General features: G+C 39.9%; 1 protein-coding gene across 4 annotated transcripts in view; it reads right to left on the bottom strand.

The window, feature by feature from the left end:
* Window positions 1-16,173, bottom strand: part of AMBRA1 (autophagy and beclin 1 regulator 1) — a 187,842-nt gene that overhangs the window by 145,684 nt on the left and 25,985 nt on the right. For all 4 annotated transcript variants that reach the window (XM_074230552.1, XM_074230551.1, XM_074230550.1 and 1 more), the window contains exons 2-5: window positions 3,791-4,046; window positions 3,447-3,505; window positions 1,796-1,979; window positions 80-252 (exon numbers count right to left, since the gene is read on the bottom strand). In XM_074230552.1, coding sequence (XP_074086653.1) covers window positions 80-252; window positions 1,796-1,979; window positions 3,447-3,505; window positions 3,791-3,925 — 551 coding nt within the window. In that variant the 5' untranslated portion in view covers window positions 3,926-4,046. The remainder of the gene's footprint in view (window positions 1-79; window positions 253-1,795; window positions 1,980-3,446; window positions 3,506-3,790; window positions 4,047-16,173) is intronic.

Below are 16,173 nucleotides of genomic sequence, written 5' to 3' on the forward strand. Positions count from 1 at the left end.
CAGAAAGGTGACACGAGATCTCCCCCGCCACTCCAGGCCTGGCTCACATGGCTGTGCTCCAACACATCAAGTTACTCACCGGACTCTCTCCATCTCACTGGCCGTCTTCACCACCGCGAAAGGCTCCCGCCGGCTCCAGTCCCAAAAGTGGATCTCATGGGCTGTGGCAATCAGTAGAAGCTGAGCCGTGGGGTGAAAAGCCAGGGAAGCAATGGCATTGTTGCTGTCTGTGAACCAGCTTTCACTGCCACCCTATGGATGAAGCATGCCTAAATCACTACTGGGGCAGACGATAAGACAGGGAAACACCTGTTTCAGAAGAACTCCATTTAACATAATTTACTATCTACTGGGCCTTTTTAAAACAGGATCTCATAAGACAGACAGGTCACTTTAAGTCCCTGGTGTCTGACACTCCTCTATTTTGAACCACACACATTTCTCCAGGGTGGGTACCTGCTACAGGTCTGCAAAAACATGAAGCTCTCACACCATGGCCTTGACAGAATGCAGGGAGCACCAGTCACCAGCCACAAGGGAGAAGGAGCATCTTCACACTGGGTAAAGCAAAGTCCACCTAGGACCCAGGCCAAAAGACATTCAGACAGACCCCAGTATGTCCCAGTGAATCCTAGAGGACACTCTAGGCTGCTGGGAATGACCCAAAGGGCAGCTGACAGAGACAAGGTATAGAAGCCAGGTTGCCTGGCTGCTCCTTCAAGAATGGAAGGAAAAGGGGCGGCTAGGTGGCGCAGTGGATAGAGCACTGGCCCTGGAGTTGGGAGTACCTGGGTTCAAATCCGGCCTCAGACACTTAATAATTACCTGGCTGTGTGGACTTGGGAAAGCCACTTAACCCCATTTGCCTTGCAAAAAAAAAAACAAAAAGAAAAAGAATGGAAGGCAAAAAGGTGGGCTTTTCATCGATACAATAGGCCCTTCCTATCCATCAAGTGAAGTGTTGAGGTATGAGCAAAGTTGAAACAAGGTAAAAAATGGGAAAACTCAATAGTGAAGTCCCAGCAAAGCCCCCTTCATTGCTGCTGAGTCCAGGGATTGCTCTCATTCTCAGAAAGCCATATCAAGTTATATATGGAAATTAAAGCAGCAATTCTGCTACTAGTTCTATAGTTAAAAAAAAAAGATTATTACAGGGAAGAAAAGATAATATTCAGAGAACACTCTATAAAAGCAGAAGTCTGAAAACAAAACTTTCAACCCTTTGATTAGGGAATGACTGATGGGAAGGAATTTCTAAAGCAATGGCAAGTGTAGAAAGGAAACCCACCGGTGTCAGACACTTAATAATAATTACCTAGTCATGTGGCCTTGGGCAAGCCACTTAACCCCATTGCCTTGCAAAAATCTAAAAAAAAAAAAAAGGAAACCCACAATAACGACAAAACCTGACCACCACTCTAGAAAGAAAGACAACATTAAATGGACACAAGACTGAGATGAAACCCCATGGACAACACAAATCCTGCCTGGTTTGCCTGGTTCAAGTTTCACCATAGGGCTTCTTCCCTTTGAAGGAAGGCTGCATTACATGAGGGTACAATGGCATAGGCTGCCAACTTTGACTTCTTGGTTGTCTGGCTGAACTTCTGAAGTGTGCATCTTTATTTTGGTTCAATTATCTATGTTCACTGCTATGTTGAAAAATAATTTGTTGATTTTTTTTTTAAAAGAAGTCTTAGGGCCTGAAAGCAAAGATGTTTGCTTCTCCCCCTTGGACCAGCAGCATGAGGAATCTAGCCATCAATCAATCTAGCAAGCCAAAGGAAGTACTCACATGTAAATCCCAAATCCTAACCTCCCCATCAAGGCAGCCCGAAGCAATGAGGCCCGGAATGGTGGGGTGAAAAGTCACACACCATGGTGTACGTCGATGCCCAACCAGAGAATGAACACACTTGCCAGTCTTCACCTCCGTAATGTAGATATTGTGATTCACATGGGTGGAGGCCATGAGAGTCCTACAGTGAGAGAGAAGAAAGGGGGAGCTAGGCAGGAGAGGTAGTAAAGAAGAACTTTTGTGGATCTAGCTAACCCTCTGAACTAGGTGAGATGAAAGAGCTAGCAGAATGGAATATACATTCTGGGGAGAGGGACCTCATTTTCTCATCAGTGGGCTGGACTCTGTCTTGGTCTCAGCTGTCACAGGACCTTTCTAAAGCACAGATCTGACCATATTGCCCTTCATTCAATAAATTCCAATGGCTCCCTCTTACCTCCAGGATAAAAGAGAAAAATCCTGTTTGGCCATTAAAGCCCTCCATTTACCAGCCCCTAGCTGCCTGTCCAGTTTTTTTCTACCTGTCACTACCCTCCAATGACCCCAGTCTCATGGTTATTTCTCTAATGTGACACACTCCATTTCCCAATTGCAGAGAATGTCCCCATTCCTTGAACTCTCTTCCTCCTTCTCTTAGCTCCCCTGGCTTCTTTCCAGTTCCAGCTAATGCCAAGAAGCTTTTCTCAGCCCCCCCCTTAATCTTAGCACCTTCCCCCTCTGATTACCTTTAATTTATTCTGTTTCTTCCTTATTTGCACAGAGCTGTTTGCAAGTTATCTCCCTCATTCCTGAGAGAGGGGACACCACTTTTGGCCTTTGTTTTTGGTCCCCCAGTGAAGCCACCTAAGCATAGTGAGTGGCATATGGTAATCAAGGCCTGAACAGGAGAAACCTTGTGACCTCTGCTTCAGAAACAATGACATACTTGGTGTCCCAATATATCCCATTCTACCTTCTCTCTCCTTACTAAAAAGAACTCACAATTGAGAAACTAGCATGTGCTAGGTACCCTGGCTTGGAACAGACTTCTTCTTCACTTATCACTCAGATGCCACTTCCAAATCCCACTCCATCATGATTCAAAACTCTCCTAGTCACCCAAGGGAACATCTCCATCTTGGGAGTTATAATCATTTTGTTCTCCGTATCCCAAGTCTGGTACATAGGAGGGGGCTTAGTAGACTGGCTGGTCTACCTCTTCTCCAGTTCCAACTTTGGAGAGAAGTCTTTTTTAAGCCATCTAGACTTGTGGAGCTAACTCTCTATCAAACCATTCCTAGGACATTTTGCTAACTTTTCTTTCCTTCTCAGCTACTGTGAGCAAAGGGCCTGATTCCTGCAGCACTTCCAAGGGTCTTAAAGGATTGGCCTGTATGTTCTCATTAGAAAAAAAGCAAAAGGGGCGGCTAGGTGGCATAGTGGATAGAGAACCGGTCCTGGAGTAAGAACCTGAGTTCAAATCCAGCTCAGACACTTAATAATTTACCTAGCTGTGTGACCTTGGTCAAGCCACTTAACCCCATTGCCTAGCAAAAACCTAAAAAACAAAAACAAAAAAAGCAGAAGAGGGAGGCAGGTTTAGGACAAGTCTAAGCTAACCAGAGACTACCACCCCCAAGGGTGGTTATGGTAGCTAGGGGTAGAGTACCTGTCTGGGCTGAAGGCCAGTAAGAAGGTAGATCGTGGACTATCAGGAAGTTCAACTTTCTGGAGAAAAAACAGGAGAAGACAGTAATAAGACATCATTCCTGAAGGTATCCAAGAACAAACATTAACAAACTGCTTCAAAAGTCCCTTCTGCATTCACAGTCTAGGCCCAAACCATTAGAAAACGGCAGAGAGACTGAATGAACTAGGCGTTAAATTCTCAGTCACATTGGAAAGTGGCTCCTACTTTTTCCTCTAACAACCTGAGTTCTATCTGTCTCTCCCCTTGCCTGACCAAGGTTGGGCTCTGTTCATCCTCAGCTCCCATGACAAAAAGGTTCTTGCCTTTCCTTCCCATTTCATCCACCGAGTTTTATCCTCCACCAGCTCCTGCAGAAGCCTCTGAGCTCCCAAGGCCCGGGTGCCCCTTTCTCGACCCCAGAGAATCCGGACGGCATTCTTCTCGGGGACAACCTTCATGGCTCTCAGGCACCACGACCACCCCAGACACAGAGGAGAGAGCGGAGCGAGCACTGGCTCCAGGTTTGGAAGCAGCTAAAACGAGGCCATCCAGCTCCTTGGACGTTATCCTCATGGAAATCTGGAGAAACAAAAAATGTATTAAAAGATTGTTTCATGGCTAGAGAAACTTCCCACAACAATTCAATTTTGCCTAAAGAAGGGATGAAAATGGAGGGAAGAGGAAGATGGGAAATTTCTCCCATATTACTGTTTGAAATGTTTTTATGCTAAAATAAGACACATTCCCCAACATGAGGCCCTCATAATGGGTTTTAGCCTCAGCAACAAAAAAGAAATTAACTTAAAAGCATATCAAAGAAGTTTTAAAAATGTTTTTATTCTGGGGCGGCTAGATGGTGCAGTGGATAGAGCACCAGCCTTGGAGTCAGGAGTACCTGGGTTCAAATCTGACCTCAGACACTTAATAATTACCTAGCTGTGTGGCCTTGGGCAAGCCACTTAACCCTATTGCCTTGAAAAATCTAAAAAAAAAAATTTTTTATTCTGAATTTAAAAACCAAGAGTTCTCCACATATAAAGTAGGATGCAGATAGCATAGCATAAATTTCACATGTAATTTTTAAAGGTATTCTGCTTATCTGTGATTTTTTTCCTAGTCTTTCCTTGGTTCATGTACCAGTGACCATCTTTCTTCCTGCTTTTGACAGCACTCTGACTATACTTCTTATGCTCAAAAAATTAGGGGAAGGGAGATGAAAAGCAAAACCAAAGGGAAACTTTCTGCTCTCCCAGGCCCTCAGATCCTACTACTGTCATTTTGTCTACACAGGGCATTGCTTTTTAAAATACCAATTGAAAAACTTATCTTAACCACTATATACCAGGCCAAAGGCAGTCTATGAGAGGGGGTGGAGCTGCCCTCATGCCAGGAAGCCCTGAGTTCAAGTAGTGGCAAGAGATTCAATATAGGATTATCTGGAAGAATGGGCACTTGCTTAGAAGCTGGGGAGAATTAAGAAGGATATCAAGATGACTGCATCCTGTAGGTGGTGCTGGCTTCTAGTAGAGGGTGCTAGCACAAAGCATGAGGAGGAGGGGAGGGGAGGGGAGGGGAGGGGAGGTCATTTGGGATGGATCAGAGTGTGTGGGAGGGAGTTGTGTCCCATGAGATTGAGAGATGGTGGCCTCAGGTAGTGAAAGGTCTAAAATGCTGAACATAGGCATTTTGATGATCTCAGAGGCACAAGGGAGCTGATGGAAAGTGCAATGATCAGGACTATATTAAAGAAAAATGGGTATGATTAGAAATGTGGAGAAACTTGAAAACTATATCCTCTACACATATGTGCTTAATATGAACAATACAACAATGAAAAGGGATATGGGTTCCTACCTTCAAGGAGCTTACTGTCTAATGAGGGGATATGATGTCTACGCAGATAAGTATAATACAAAATAGAATGTAGCAGAGGCAAGGGAAAGATCTAGATAAAATCAGGAGAAAGACTGCTGCCCACTGGGGAAATCAGGAAAGGCTTTTTTGAAGATCCCAAAAGTAAGAGGGAAAGAACCCATCTTTATAAAAATATTTACAGCAGCACTTTTTGTTGTAGCAAATAACTTGAAACTGGGAGAATGACTTAACAAATTCTGTTATGTGAATGTAATAGAATATTATTATGCCAAAAGAAACAGTGAAAGGGATAATTTCTGAGAAACCAAGGAAGACTTGCATAAAATGATAAAGGGTGAAGTAAACAGAACCAAAAGAAAAATGTATATGACTATAATACTATAAAGAAAAGCATCTCTGAAAAGACAAGTAGTCTTGTTATATACAATGACCAACTGTAGACTCAAGAGGACCAAGGACAAAAGAAGCTTCCAACCTTTTGACAGAGAAAAGGCATTTTGGCTGTTTTGGGGCCTTCTTACTTTAGGTCCTCTCTGAGAGTTGGATAACTTGTTTTGGGGAGTTAGGCATAAGTTGTCTAGAAAGTCTTTGGGGTCTTTCAATCCTGCAAGTCTGTGTTCCCGACACAGAAGGGTCCCTAAGAAAGCCTCCCAAGGAACTTAATCCATGTTTTTTGGCAAGAGATGATCAATGTACAGACAATAAAGAAGGAGTCATCATAGAGATGGGAGGAACACCAAGAAAGTGCTTTCACCATTACATGACAAAAGGGAGGTAAAATGAGTAGGAAAACCATTTTCTCCCTCCCTTTACAACCTCTTAAAGCCCTGCTAAGAAGATAGCTCAAGATGCCAAAATGAACAAAACTTCCAATTAAAATGTCAACTAAGTTACTCCTCTCATTGCACTTGCCCTAAAAACTTTCAGTGTGACCTAAAGTCCCTAGGACAAATTCCTTCAAAAATAAATCATTTCAGGGCGGCTAGGTGGCACAGTGGATGAAGCACCGGCCCTGGAGTCAGTAGTACCTGGGTTCAAATCCGGTCTCAGACACTTAATAATCACCTAGCTGTGTGGCCTTGGGCAAGCCACTTAACCCCATTTGCCTTGCAAAAACCTAAAAAAAAAAAAATCATTTCTTCCCTCATTCTGCATATGTTTTTAAGGGTTTATATGTCACTGTCACTATGAGGAATAAGTTATAAGTTACAAGATAGGGATTGCTGGGCAGTGTTGTAGAACACTTTGAGAATGGACAGTTTGAATCTGGGGAGGACCCAGCAGCAGGGTTCCTCCTCCCAGAGTATAATGGAAGGTGAGGGAGGGCAGGGATGCTTAGTGTCTCCAGTGTCTAGGTCAGTGCCTGGCATGAAGAAGATACTTAATTTGGGGAAAGCTAGGTACATTTTAAGAGCAGCTAACTGATGCACTGGAGAAAAGACAAGATCTGGAATCAGGAAGATCTGAGTTCAAATCTAATCTTAGGCTCTTACTAGCTATGTGACCTGGACAAGTCATTTAACTTCTGCCTCAGTTTCTTCATCTGTAAAATGGGAATAACAACAGCCCCAACTTCTCAGGGTTGTTGTGAGAATGAAATACAAGTGTAAAGCACTCAGTAGAGTGCTCTATGTTAGCTTTTATTATTACTACTACTATTATTATAATTTACTGTTGTTTGATTGACATACTCTGAATTGCCTTTGTCCTTAACAAGGCACACTGCAAAAACCAGGTTTCAGACTGACTAGCTATTAGCTAGTCAAAAAATCTACCCAAATCCCCTGAAGAGATAAGAAAGAACTGAGAGAGAAGCCTGGAAGGATTTGCATGAACTGATACTGAGTGAGATGAGCAGAACCAGAAGAACATTGTACACCCTAACACTACATGGGGGTGATGATCAACCTTAATGGACTTGCTCATTCCCAAAAGTGTAACAATCAGGAACAATTTTAGGGTATCTGCGATGGAGAATACCATCTACATCCAAAGAAAGAATTGTAGGGTTTAAACAAAGACTAAAGACTATTACCTTTAATTTAAATTTTGCTATCTCACACAGTTTTTTCCCTAAGGATATGATTTTGCTCTCAACACATTCAATTTTGATCAATGTATGGCATGAAAACAATGTAAAGACTATCACAGACTGCTTTTCATTGGACGGGGGAGAGAGATTGGGAGAAAATTTGTAAATTTCAAAAAACAATTTAAAAAAAGAAAAAAAATAAAGTCCTGAGAGAGTAGTAGGGGGTCTTTCTAGGAGCACGCAGCACAATAGTTGTGCATATAAACATGTCACCAAGAAAATGAACAGCATATCTGGGGGCTGGGGTGTCCCAGAAACCAACTTCTCTTCTGTGATCCTGACGACTTATGTATATACACCAACACATGAGAAACAAGGAGGGCAGGGACAATCTTACTCAAGCAGTCAAGAGTTTTTGAAATTGCCAGTATTAAAAAAATATATATTGCCAGAATTATTTGGCAGTAACGAATCTATCAATTCTTAGGAAAAGGGCAAGCAACTGAAAAAATTAGAAAAGTAATAAATTAAAACCACCAATTAAACACCAAACTAGAAATCCTGAACATCAAAGGAAAGATTAATAAAACTGAAAATTAAAAAACAAAAACAAAAACCATGGAACTCAGAGCTAGTTTTATGGAAAAACTAACAAACTTGATAAGCCTGGGGCTAATTTGATTTTTTTTCAAAAACAGAGTGAAACCTAGGTCTGGATCCAAGATAAAAAATAATTCATTTCCAAAACTGTTGGGAAAAAATAAGTAAAGATGTAGTACTACCAAATTCCTTATATAACACAAATATGGTTTTGATACCTAACCCAGAGACAGTCAAAATGGAGAAAGAAAACAAACTACAGACTGATTTCCTTAATGATTATTAATGCAAAAAAATTAAATAAAGTATTTAGCAAGGAGATTACAACAATATATTACAAAGACCATCAACTATGACCAGGTTGGAATTATACCAGGAATTCAGGACTAATTCACCTATAGCATAAATGAATCACATCAATAACAAAAACAAAATCATATTATTTCAACAAATGTAGAAAAGCTTTTGAAAAAGTACAATACTGGGGTGACTAGGTGGCACAATGGATAGAGCACTAGCCCTGGAGTAAGGAGTACCTGAGTTCAAATCCAACCTCAGACACTTAGTGTGGCCTTGGGCAAGCCACTTAACCCCATTTGCCTTACAAAAACCTTAAAAAAAAAAAAAGAAAAAGAGAAAGTACAATATCCATTCCTATTAAAAACTAGAAAGCATGGGGAAGAAATGAAATAACAAGTACACTGCTAAAAATCTAAGAACAAGCATTAATTGAAATAGGGATAAGTCAGAAACCTTTCTTAATAAGACAGATGAAACAAAGATATGCATTATCACCATTACTATTCAATATTGTACTAAAAAATGCTAGCTTTAGCATTAAGAAAAATAAATCAAAGGAAATCAACTTAAGCAACATGGAAACTAAACTATTACTTTTAGTAGATTTTACAATGGTACACTTCGACAAACCTAGAGAATCAAATAGTCAAAACAAATTAACAACTTCAGGAAAGTTGCAGGATATAAAATAAATTCACAGAAACTATCAGCATTTCTCTATATTACCAACAAAACCCAGCAGGAAGAGGGAAAAAAAGTGAAATTCCATTTAAAATAATTTTAAACTGTATAGAATAATTGGGAGTCTACCTGCCAAAACACACAATGAACAGTTACAAAACATTCTCCACACAAATAAAACATAAATAACTGGAAAAATGTTAATTGTTCATGGATAAGCCAAGCCAATATAATAAAAATGACAATACTATCTAAATTAATTTTCTTATTCAATGCCACATCAATTACTTTATGGGAATAGAAAAAAAGTTTTAAAAATTCAAGAGAATAAAATGTCAAGAATTATCAAAAGAATCAAGGAAAATGGGGCAGCTAGGTGGTGCAGTGTATAGAGCACTAGCCCTGGAATCAGGAGTACCTGCGTTCAAATCCAACCTCAGACACTTAATAATTACCTAGCTGTGTGGCTTTGGGCAAGCCACTTAACCCCATTTGCCTTGCAAAAACCTAAAAAAAACCCACAAAAACACAAAAACAAAAAAAGAATCAAAGAAAATAAGATGTGCAAGAAGGAGACCGAGCAAAACCAGACCTCAAACAAACCTCAAACCTACAAAGTGGTAATCATCAGAACAATTTGGTATTGAATAAGTACCAAAGAAAATAAGAGTGGTACACAATATACAGAATCAAATGAGCACAGCAGTAGCCTAATGTTTAATAAACCCAAAGATCCCAGATATTGGAGCAAGAACTATTTATTTTTTCTTTATTAAAAAAATAGCATTTTATTTTTCCTAATTATTTATGAAGATAGCTTTCAACATCTATTTTTTTAAGATTTTGAGTTCCAAGTTTTTCTCCCTCCCCTCTCTCCATGACAGCAAGCAATCTGATACAGATTATACATGTACAACCATGCTAAACATATTTTCATATTCGTCATGTTGCAAAAGAAGAATCACACAAAAGGGGAAAAAACCACAAGAAAGAAAAAACAAAAGTGAAAATAGTAGGCTTTGGCTGCATTCAGACTCTATAATTTTTTCCTCTGAAGTAGATGGCATTTTCCATTACTAGCATTTCTGAATTGTCTTGGATCATTGTATTACTGAGAGGAGTTAAATCTATCATAGTTGACCACTGTATACTGTTGCAGTAACTCTATTTAGTACCCTGATTCTGTTCACTTTGCTCAGCATCAGTTCACGTATATCTTTCTGGACTTTCTGTCTGGCAAAAATCTGCTTGCTCATCATTTCTTATAGAATAATATTCCATAACATTTATATACCACAACTTGAAGAATACTCTATTTGACAAAAAATTCTGGGAAAACTGGAAAGTAGTCTGGCAAAAAGTAGGCACAAACCACATCTTAAACCATATAGGAAAATAAACTCAAAATGAATATATAATTTAGACATAAAGGTGATATCATACATAAACAGGGAAGCATAGAAGAAATTACCTGTCAGATCTATGGATAGGGGGTGAGTTCATGAACAAACAAAAGATAGAAGTTTATGGAAAGCAAAATGGATAATTTTGATTACATAAAATTAAAAAGTTTTTGCACAATAACAATGCCATCAAAATTAAAAGAAAATCAAGAATCTAGGAGAAAATGTTATAGCAAGTTTCCCTGATAAAGGTCTCCTTTCTCAAATATATAGTGAACTGAATCAGATTTATAAGAATAAGAGTCATCCCCCAACTGATAAAATGGTTAAGGCATATATGCAACCAGTATTCTGAAGAAGATATATCAAGCCATATTTAAAATTTTTTTAAATTCTCTAATAATTAGATAAATGCAAATTAAAACAATCCAAAGACATAACTTCATAGTCATGCCATTGGCTAAGACGACAGAGTAAGGAAATAAGAAATCCTGAAGGAGATATGGGAAAATAAGTACACTGATGGCAAAGTTTTAAACTAGTTCAACTAGGTCCCTAAAGCTATAAAACTGTGGCTACCCTTTAACCCAACAGTACCATTATTAGATCTCTATTTCAAAGACTCAAGAAAAAGCAGAAAAAAAAGCAACTATATGTACAAAAATATTAAAAACAATTATTTCCATGGTGACAAAAACTGAGGAAATGCCCATCAATTGGGAAATGGCTGAACAAGTTATGGTACTTGATTGGGATGGAATGCTATTTTGCTAGAAGAAATGATAAAGGTTATAGTTTCAGAAAACCCTGGGTAGATATATATGAACTGATACAAAGTGAAATGAGTTGAACCAGAAGAACAATTTACATAGTAACTGCAATACTAGGAAGATAAATCAAATGTGAAACAGTAATTCTGATCAATATAATGATCTCCCACAATTCTGAAAGACCTGTGATGAAAACTGCTATCCACCTCCAGGTAGAGAACAGATGGACTCCAAGATCAAATTGATGCATATTGCCTTGTTCTTTCTTTTTCTTGACCCCATAGGTAAAGAAACATTTCTCCTTCTCTCTTCCCCCTACAAACCCAGTTAATGTGGACATTTATTTTGCATTACTTCATTTTTTGGAGTAGTCTGGTATTTCTTGCCTTTTCAATGAGTGGGGGGAGGAGTTCTGAGGAGGAAAGAATTTGTAACTGAAAATAAAATTGAATTTTAAAAAGTTTTAGGAAAAGCAACAGGTAAAAAACAGCAGACTAGATCATTATTTATTTATTTGTTTATTAAGAAGAATTTACCATGTGCCAGGTCATGGATGATCCTTGTCCTCAAGAAGCTTTCATTCTAATGGAGAAGAAAACCACAGGCAGCTGGGATGGGGATGGGGATATGGACCAGCTGTCCAGAGAAAGGAGCAGGGTTCAGACTCAAGACAAGAAGGATCAGGCCCTGGGGCCAGGGTGTTCTCAGGAAAAGCAGGTTGTGGGGTACAGAGACAGCAGAGACTGCAGAATGAGTCAGTCAAGAAGTGCAAGGCAAGGAACGGTCAGTCGTGAGGGCCCCTTCCACCACTCCTCCTGGGATATCTGAGGAGCCTTCCTGAAGGCCAGAGAAGAGGGCTCCCTGGTCCTGACACTACCACATCAAAGGACTTCAACGAATAAAGGTGTCTTTGGTTCCAAACAGAATTCAGGTCACTGTAAAGCACTGGTCAGAATCCTGAACAAACTTGACCCTGTGATCTCAAGCCCCTGGGGAGCAAGAAGGAAAACCCCATCCTCAGAAAGGCCCAGGGACCAAAAAGTCTTTCATTCTAATGACTCCCAACAAGAAAGCAGGCTAGAGTTCCCAAGGAATGAAACCCAAAAAGGGACCTCTCGCTTCTGACTAGAGGAAAATCTCTGATCTGTTCCTTTAAAAAAGAAAGGCCTTCTGATTTGCTCTAGGCAGCCACCTGGAAAGAGATTTTTATTTTGTTCTCTTTTAAAAGAACAAAGGGAACTAAATCAAACTGAAGTCAGACAGCTTGTAAGCTGAGCAGGAAGTGCCAGTCAAGTGGGTTTTTCATTCTATTTTTTCAAAAGAAGGAAGAAACAAGTTTCCCAAATCTGTCCCGAAACCAACCTGAGACAAAGAGACCAGAATAGCGTGTTTCTGACGCCATTCAGCAGGCCCCAAAACCAAGCCAACCTCTCAAAGTGGTTTTCCACTGCTAAGGTTCTGTGTGGTAGACTCCACTTAAATCAAGGCCTGCCAACAAGCCAGCCTCCCATTAGTGCTCTGACTCAAATTCTTCTAAAAAGACAAGAAAAGGGGTGGCTAGGTGGCACAGTGGATAGAGCACCACCCCTGGAATCAGGAGGACCTGAGTTCAAATGTGACCTCAGACACTTAATAATTTTCTAGCTGTGTGGCCTTGGGCAAGCCACTTAACCTCATCTGCCTTGCAAAAACCTTTAAAAGAGAGAGAAGAAAAACAGAATCACCTTTAAAAACTACTTACTCTAGCAAATTAGAGCTTTCATTAATCTAAGCCATAGTGAATACAAATACACTAAACAGTGAATATCAAGGCCCACAAAGCACCAAAGCTAAGCAGAGATTCCCCCCATCCCCCCCAACTCTTCCCAAAGTATCAACTTCAGCAGGAATTTCACAGCTACTTAAGGGCTGGGGAATAGCCTGCTCTTCTTCAGGAAGGGACCTTTCCTTATTAGCTGTCAAACATAGGGAAGAAGAGAAAGAACTGAGGAGTTTGAACAAAGACCAAAGACTGTTACCTTTAATTTAGGGGAAAAAAAACTGATACCTTACTGTCTGATCTTGTTATTTCTTACACTTTATGTTTCTTCCTTAAGGATATGATTTCTCTTTTATCACACTCAATTTGGATCAATGTATACCATGGAAACAATGTAAAGACTGGCAAATTGCCTTCTGTGGGGAGTGGGGGGAGAGGGAAGTAAGATTAGGGGAAAAACTGTAAAACTCAAAATAAATAAAATCTTTAATAAAAACAACATATGGAAGAAAAGCAAATGACTCTCAATCTAGACACTGCAAAGCATAACTCAGTGTAGTAGAAAGGGCACAGTGGAGGTAGAGGCCTGAGCCCTTGGATCAAATCTCAACATAGTTATTACCAGCTATGTGACCTTCCTTCCTTCCACAAGTCACTTCATTTCCCTAGACTTTCAGGTCCTCATCTTTAAATAAAGAGCTTTCCTTTCCAAGTCCTGCTTGGCCCTAAATGCTGCCATTTAAATCAGACTGAAAGGCAAAAATAGAACAATAGAGGGGGAAAAAAACCTGGAGCTGGACTCCTGCGACCTAGATTTCAGTATCACCAACTCAAACGACCTTGAGCAAGCAATTCACATTTAGGCAGTGTTCCCCAAAAGTAGTATCTGGTAATCTCTACCGACCACTTCTCAGAATAATTTTTTTTTTAAATATCAAAGGAAATGCTAAATTTTCCCCGGTGAAAATAACTGGAATTCTCCCCCCTTCCAGTTAACTGACAGATGTGCAATCTATCCATAGGAGTTCCAGTCAGTCAACCACCCCTCTCTCTAAACACATGCCAAACTCCAAAGTTAAGGCAAAATGTTACTGATGAGGTTCTCTCAAAACCCAGAGGCAAGAAGAAAAGGACAGGGACACAATTTTGAACTTTCCAAGGAGCATGTTAAAATGGCAGCTACAGAAAGTAGCAGAAGTCTAGCTTCATGGAGAAAACAGTAAACTTTGAGCTACAGCTATTAAGTGGGAAAGCGAAATGATAACCATAGTAAACTCTGTAAATAATTCTAACCATAATCTCTTCCTTCAGCCCTGTTAAGACTCAGTTTGGGGGCATACATATACATATACATAAACATATACATAAACATATACATATACATATACATATACACATGCGCACACACACACACACACACACACACACACACACACACACACAACTTTAAGGCTGGAATGGGCCTTGAGAAACCAGCCCGCCCAACTTTTTATACAGATGATCTTGAGAACTGCTTCCAGTCTTTCCTTCACTTAGCAAATGCAGACAATTTTGTGCAGTGACAACACCCTGGGCTCAAGTTTTTCTTTTATTCCTTTCTTTAAAAAAAAAAAAATCTGTTTGCCGTTCTACTGCTGCTGTTTGGCTTCCCTCACTGGCACAAATGAAGTTCAATAAACAACTAAAAGATTAAATACAAAATGTCAAGTCTTGACTCTGAGGGCTCCAAGTGGCCCAACTTGACTTAGAAACTCCAAGTGGGTGGAGATCCCCAGGGACTTCTACAATGGCCAGCTTTGTTGTCTTTAAGAGGGCCTTCCTAGTGGGTCCTCCTAATCAGGCCATTTCAAATGGCACTATGCAGGACCCAAGGCCAAAGAGTGTACACCACTGCTGCAGATCTCTAGTCTGACTCCTAGACAGACTGTTGTTCTAAGATAAAAAGAAATTGAATACCCAGAACAGGATAAAGTGAGCACCCAGCAGAACCTTTTGAAGGTCCAAAATGACAAAAAAAGTCCAACTCCAAATTTTGTCCACACTCTCTTGGAACACATATTGAGCACACATAGAGCATTTTCAATTGCTCCCTACATCAAAGAGCCCTTCGATGTCAGCATCAATCATATTTTGTCAAGGAAAGGGATGGGTCCACAGTTCCTTTCCCTGCTATAAAACCACAAGTTTGGGGGGTCACAGACTGAGAGTCTCAGAGGTCATCATGGTTAAATACCTAGCCTGAGATCCCACAGGCTGTAAATACCAGAACCCAATTTCCACTGGGCTTCATTTCCTCCAAATCCCAGCTGTCACATCAATAATTTTTAAGACCTATCTATCTAGGCTTTTATTTGTGAAATTTTACTCATCAGTCATCCACCCTAATTAATTACCTAAATCAAAATCAAATCATAAACAAATAGTAAAATGCAAATATAATCCAAGTATTTCCCATCTTTCACATAATTCCACCATTTAAAATTATTTAATTATCCTGTATGCTAGAGAGAGAACCCAACCACTACGTCCCATTTTTTTCATTTAAATTCCAGTAATTTTGGAATCCAGTGCCTTAAAAACTGTAGGCATGGGGCAGCTAGATGGGGTGCAGTGGACTCAGGAGGACCAGAATTCAAATTTGATCTCAGACTTTTAATACTTAAGTTTGTGTGACCTTGGGCAAGTCACTTACCTCCACTGCCCTGCAAAAAAGAAAAAATCTTCAGGGGTTCTCTATCACATCTGACAGAAAAATAAAAATATTTTTTAAAAAAACTGTAGGCATTCATTAAATTTTGATTAACTCATCTCATCAGATTTTCACTTGATTTTTTTAAATGTATTGTCACTTATAGTTGAAAAAAGTTGGCAGTAGCCTGTGACCACAAAAAGGAAGGGTTCTTACTCACTTTGAGAGGTGGGGGAAGTTGACCCTCAGAAGTATCTGGGATCACAGATCTAGAGGTGAAGAAACCTCTGCGACTATCCAGGAAGATAGTGACCTATACAAAATTATTCAGGGAATAAACCTCAGAGCAAACTCTAGAGCCAACATGCTACACCATACAACTTCTGGTTATCTGGTTAATGCTTATACTGAATCAAGATTTGGTAGTGTGATAGGAAAATGGTGAAGACTTCCAGGAACAAGGTGGCTTCTGGCCTGGCAGAGAATAAACCTAGGTTTGCAATCCAACTAAGCAGATCTCTCTACTCCCAAAGTTTAGGTGCAAATATGTCTCTTTTTGAAGTAAGGGTAGAATGGAATAGTTCTGGGGTAAGAACA

The sequence above is a fragment of the Macrotis lagotis genome, chromosome 3 (assembly GCF_037893015.1).
Source record: "Macrotis lagotis isolate mMagLag1 chromosome 3, bilby.v1.9.chrom.fasta, whole genome shotgun sequence".
NCBI classification, from domain to species: Eukaryota; Metazoa; Chordata; class Mammalia; order Peramelemorphia; family Peramelidae; genus Macrotis; species Macrotis lagotis.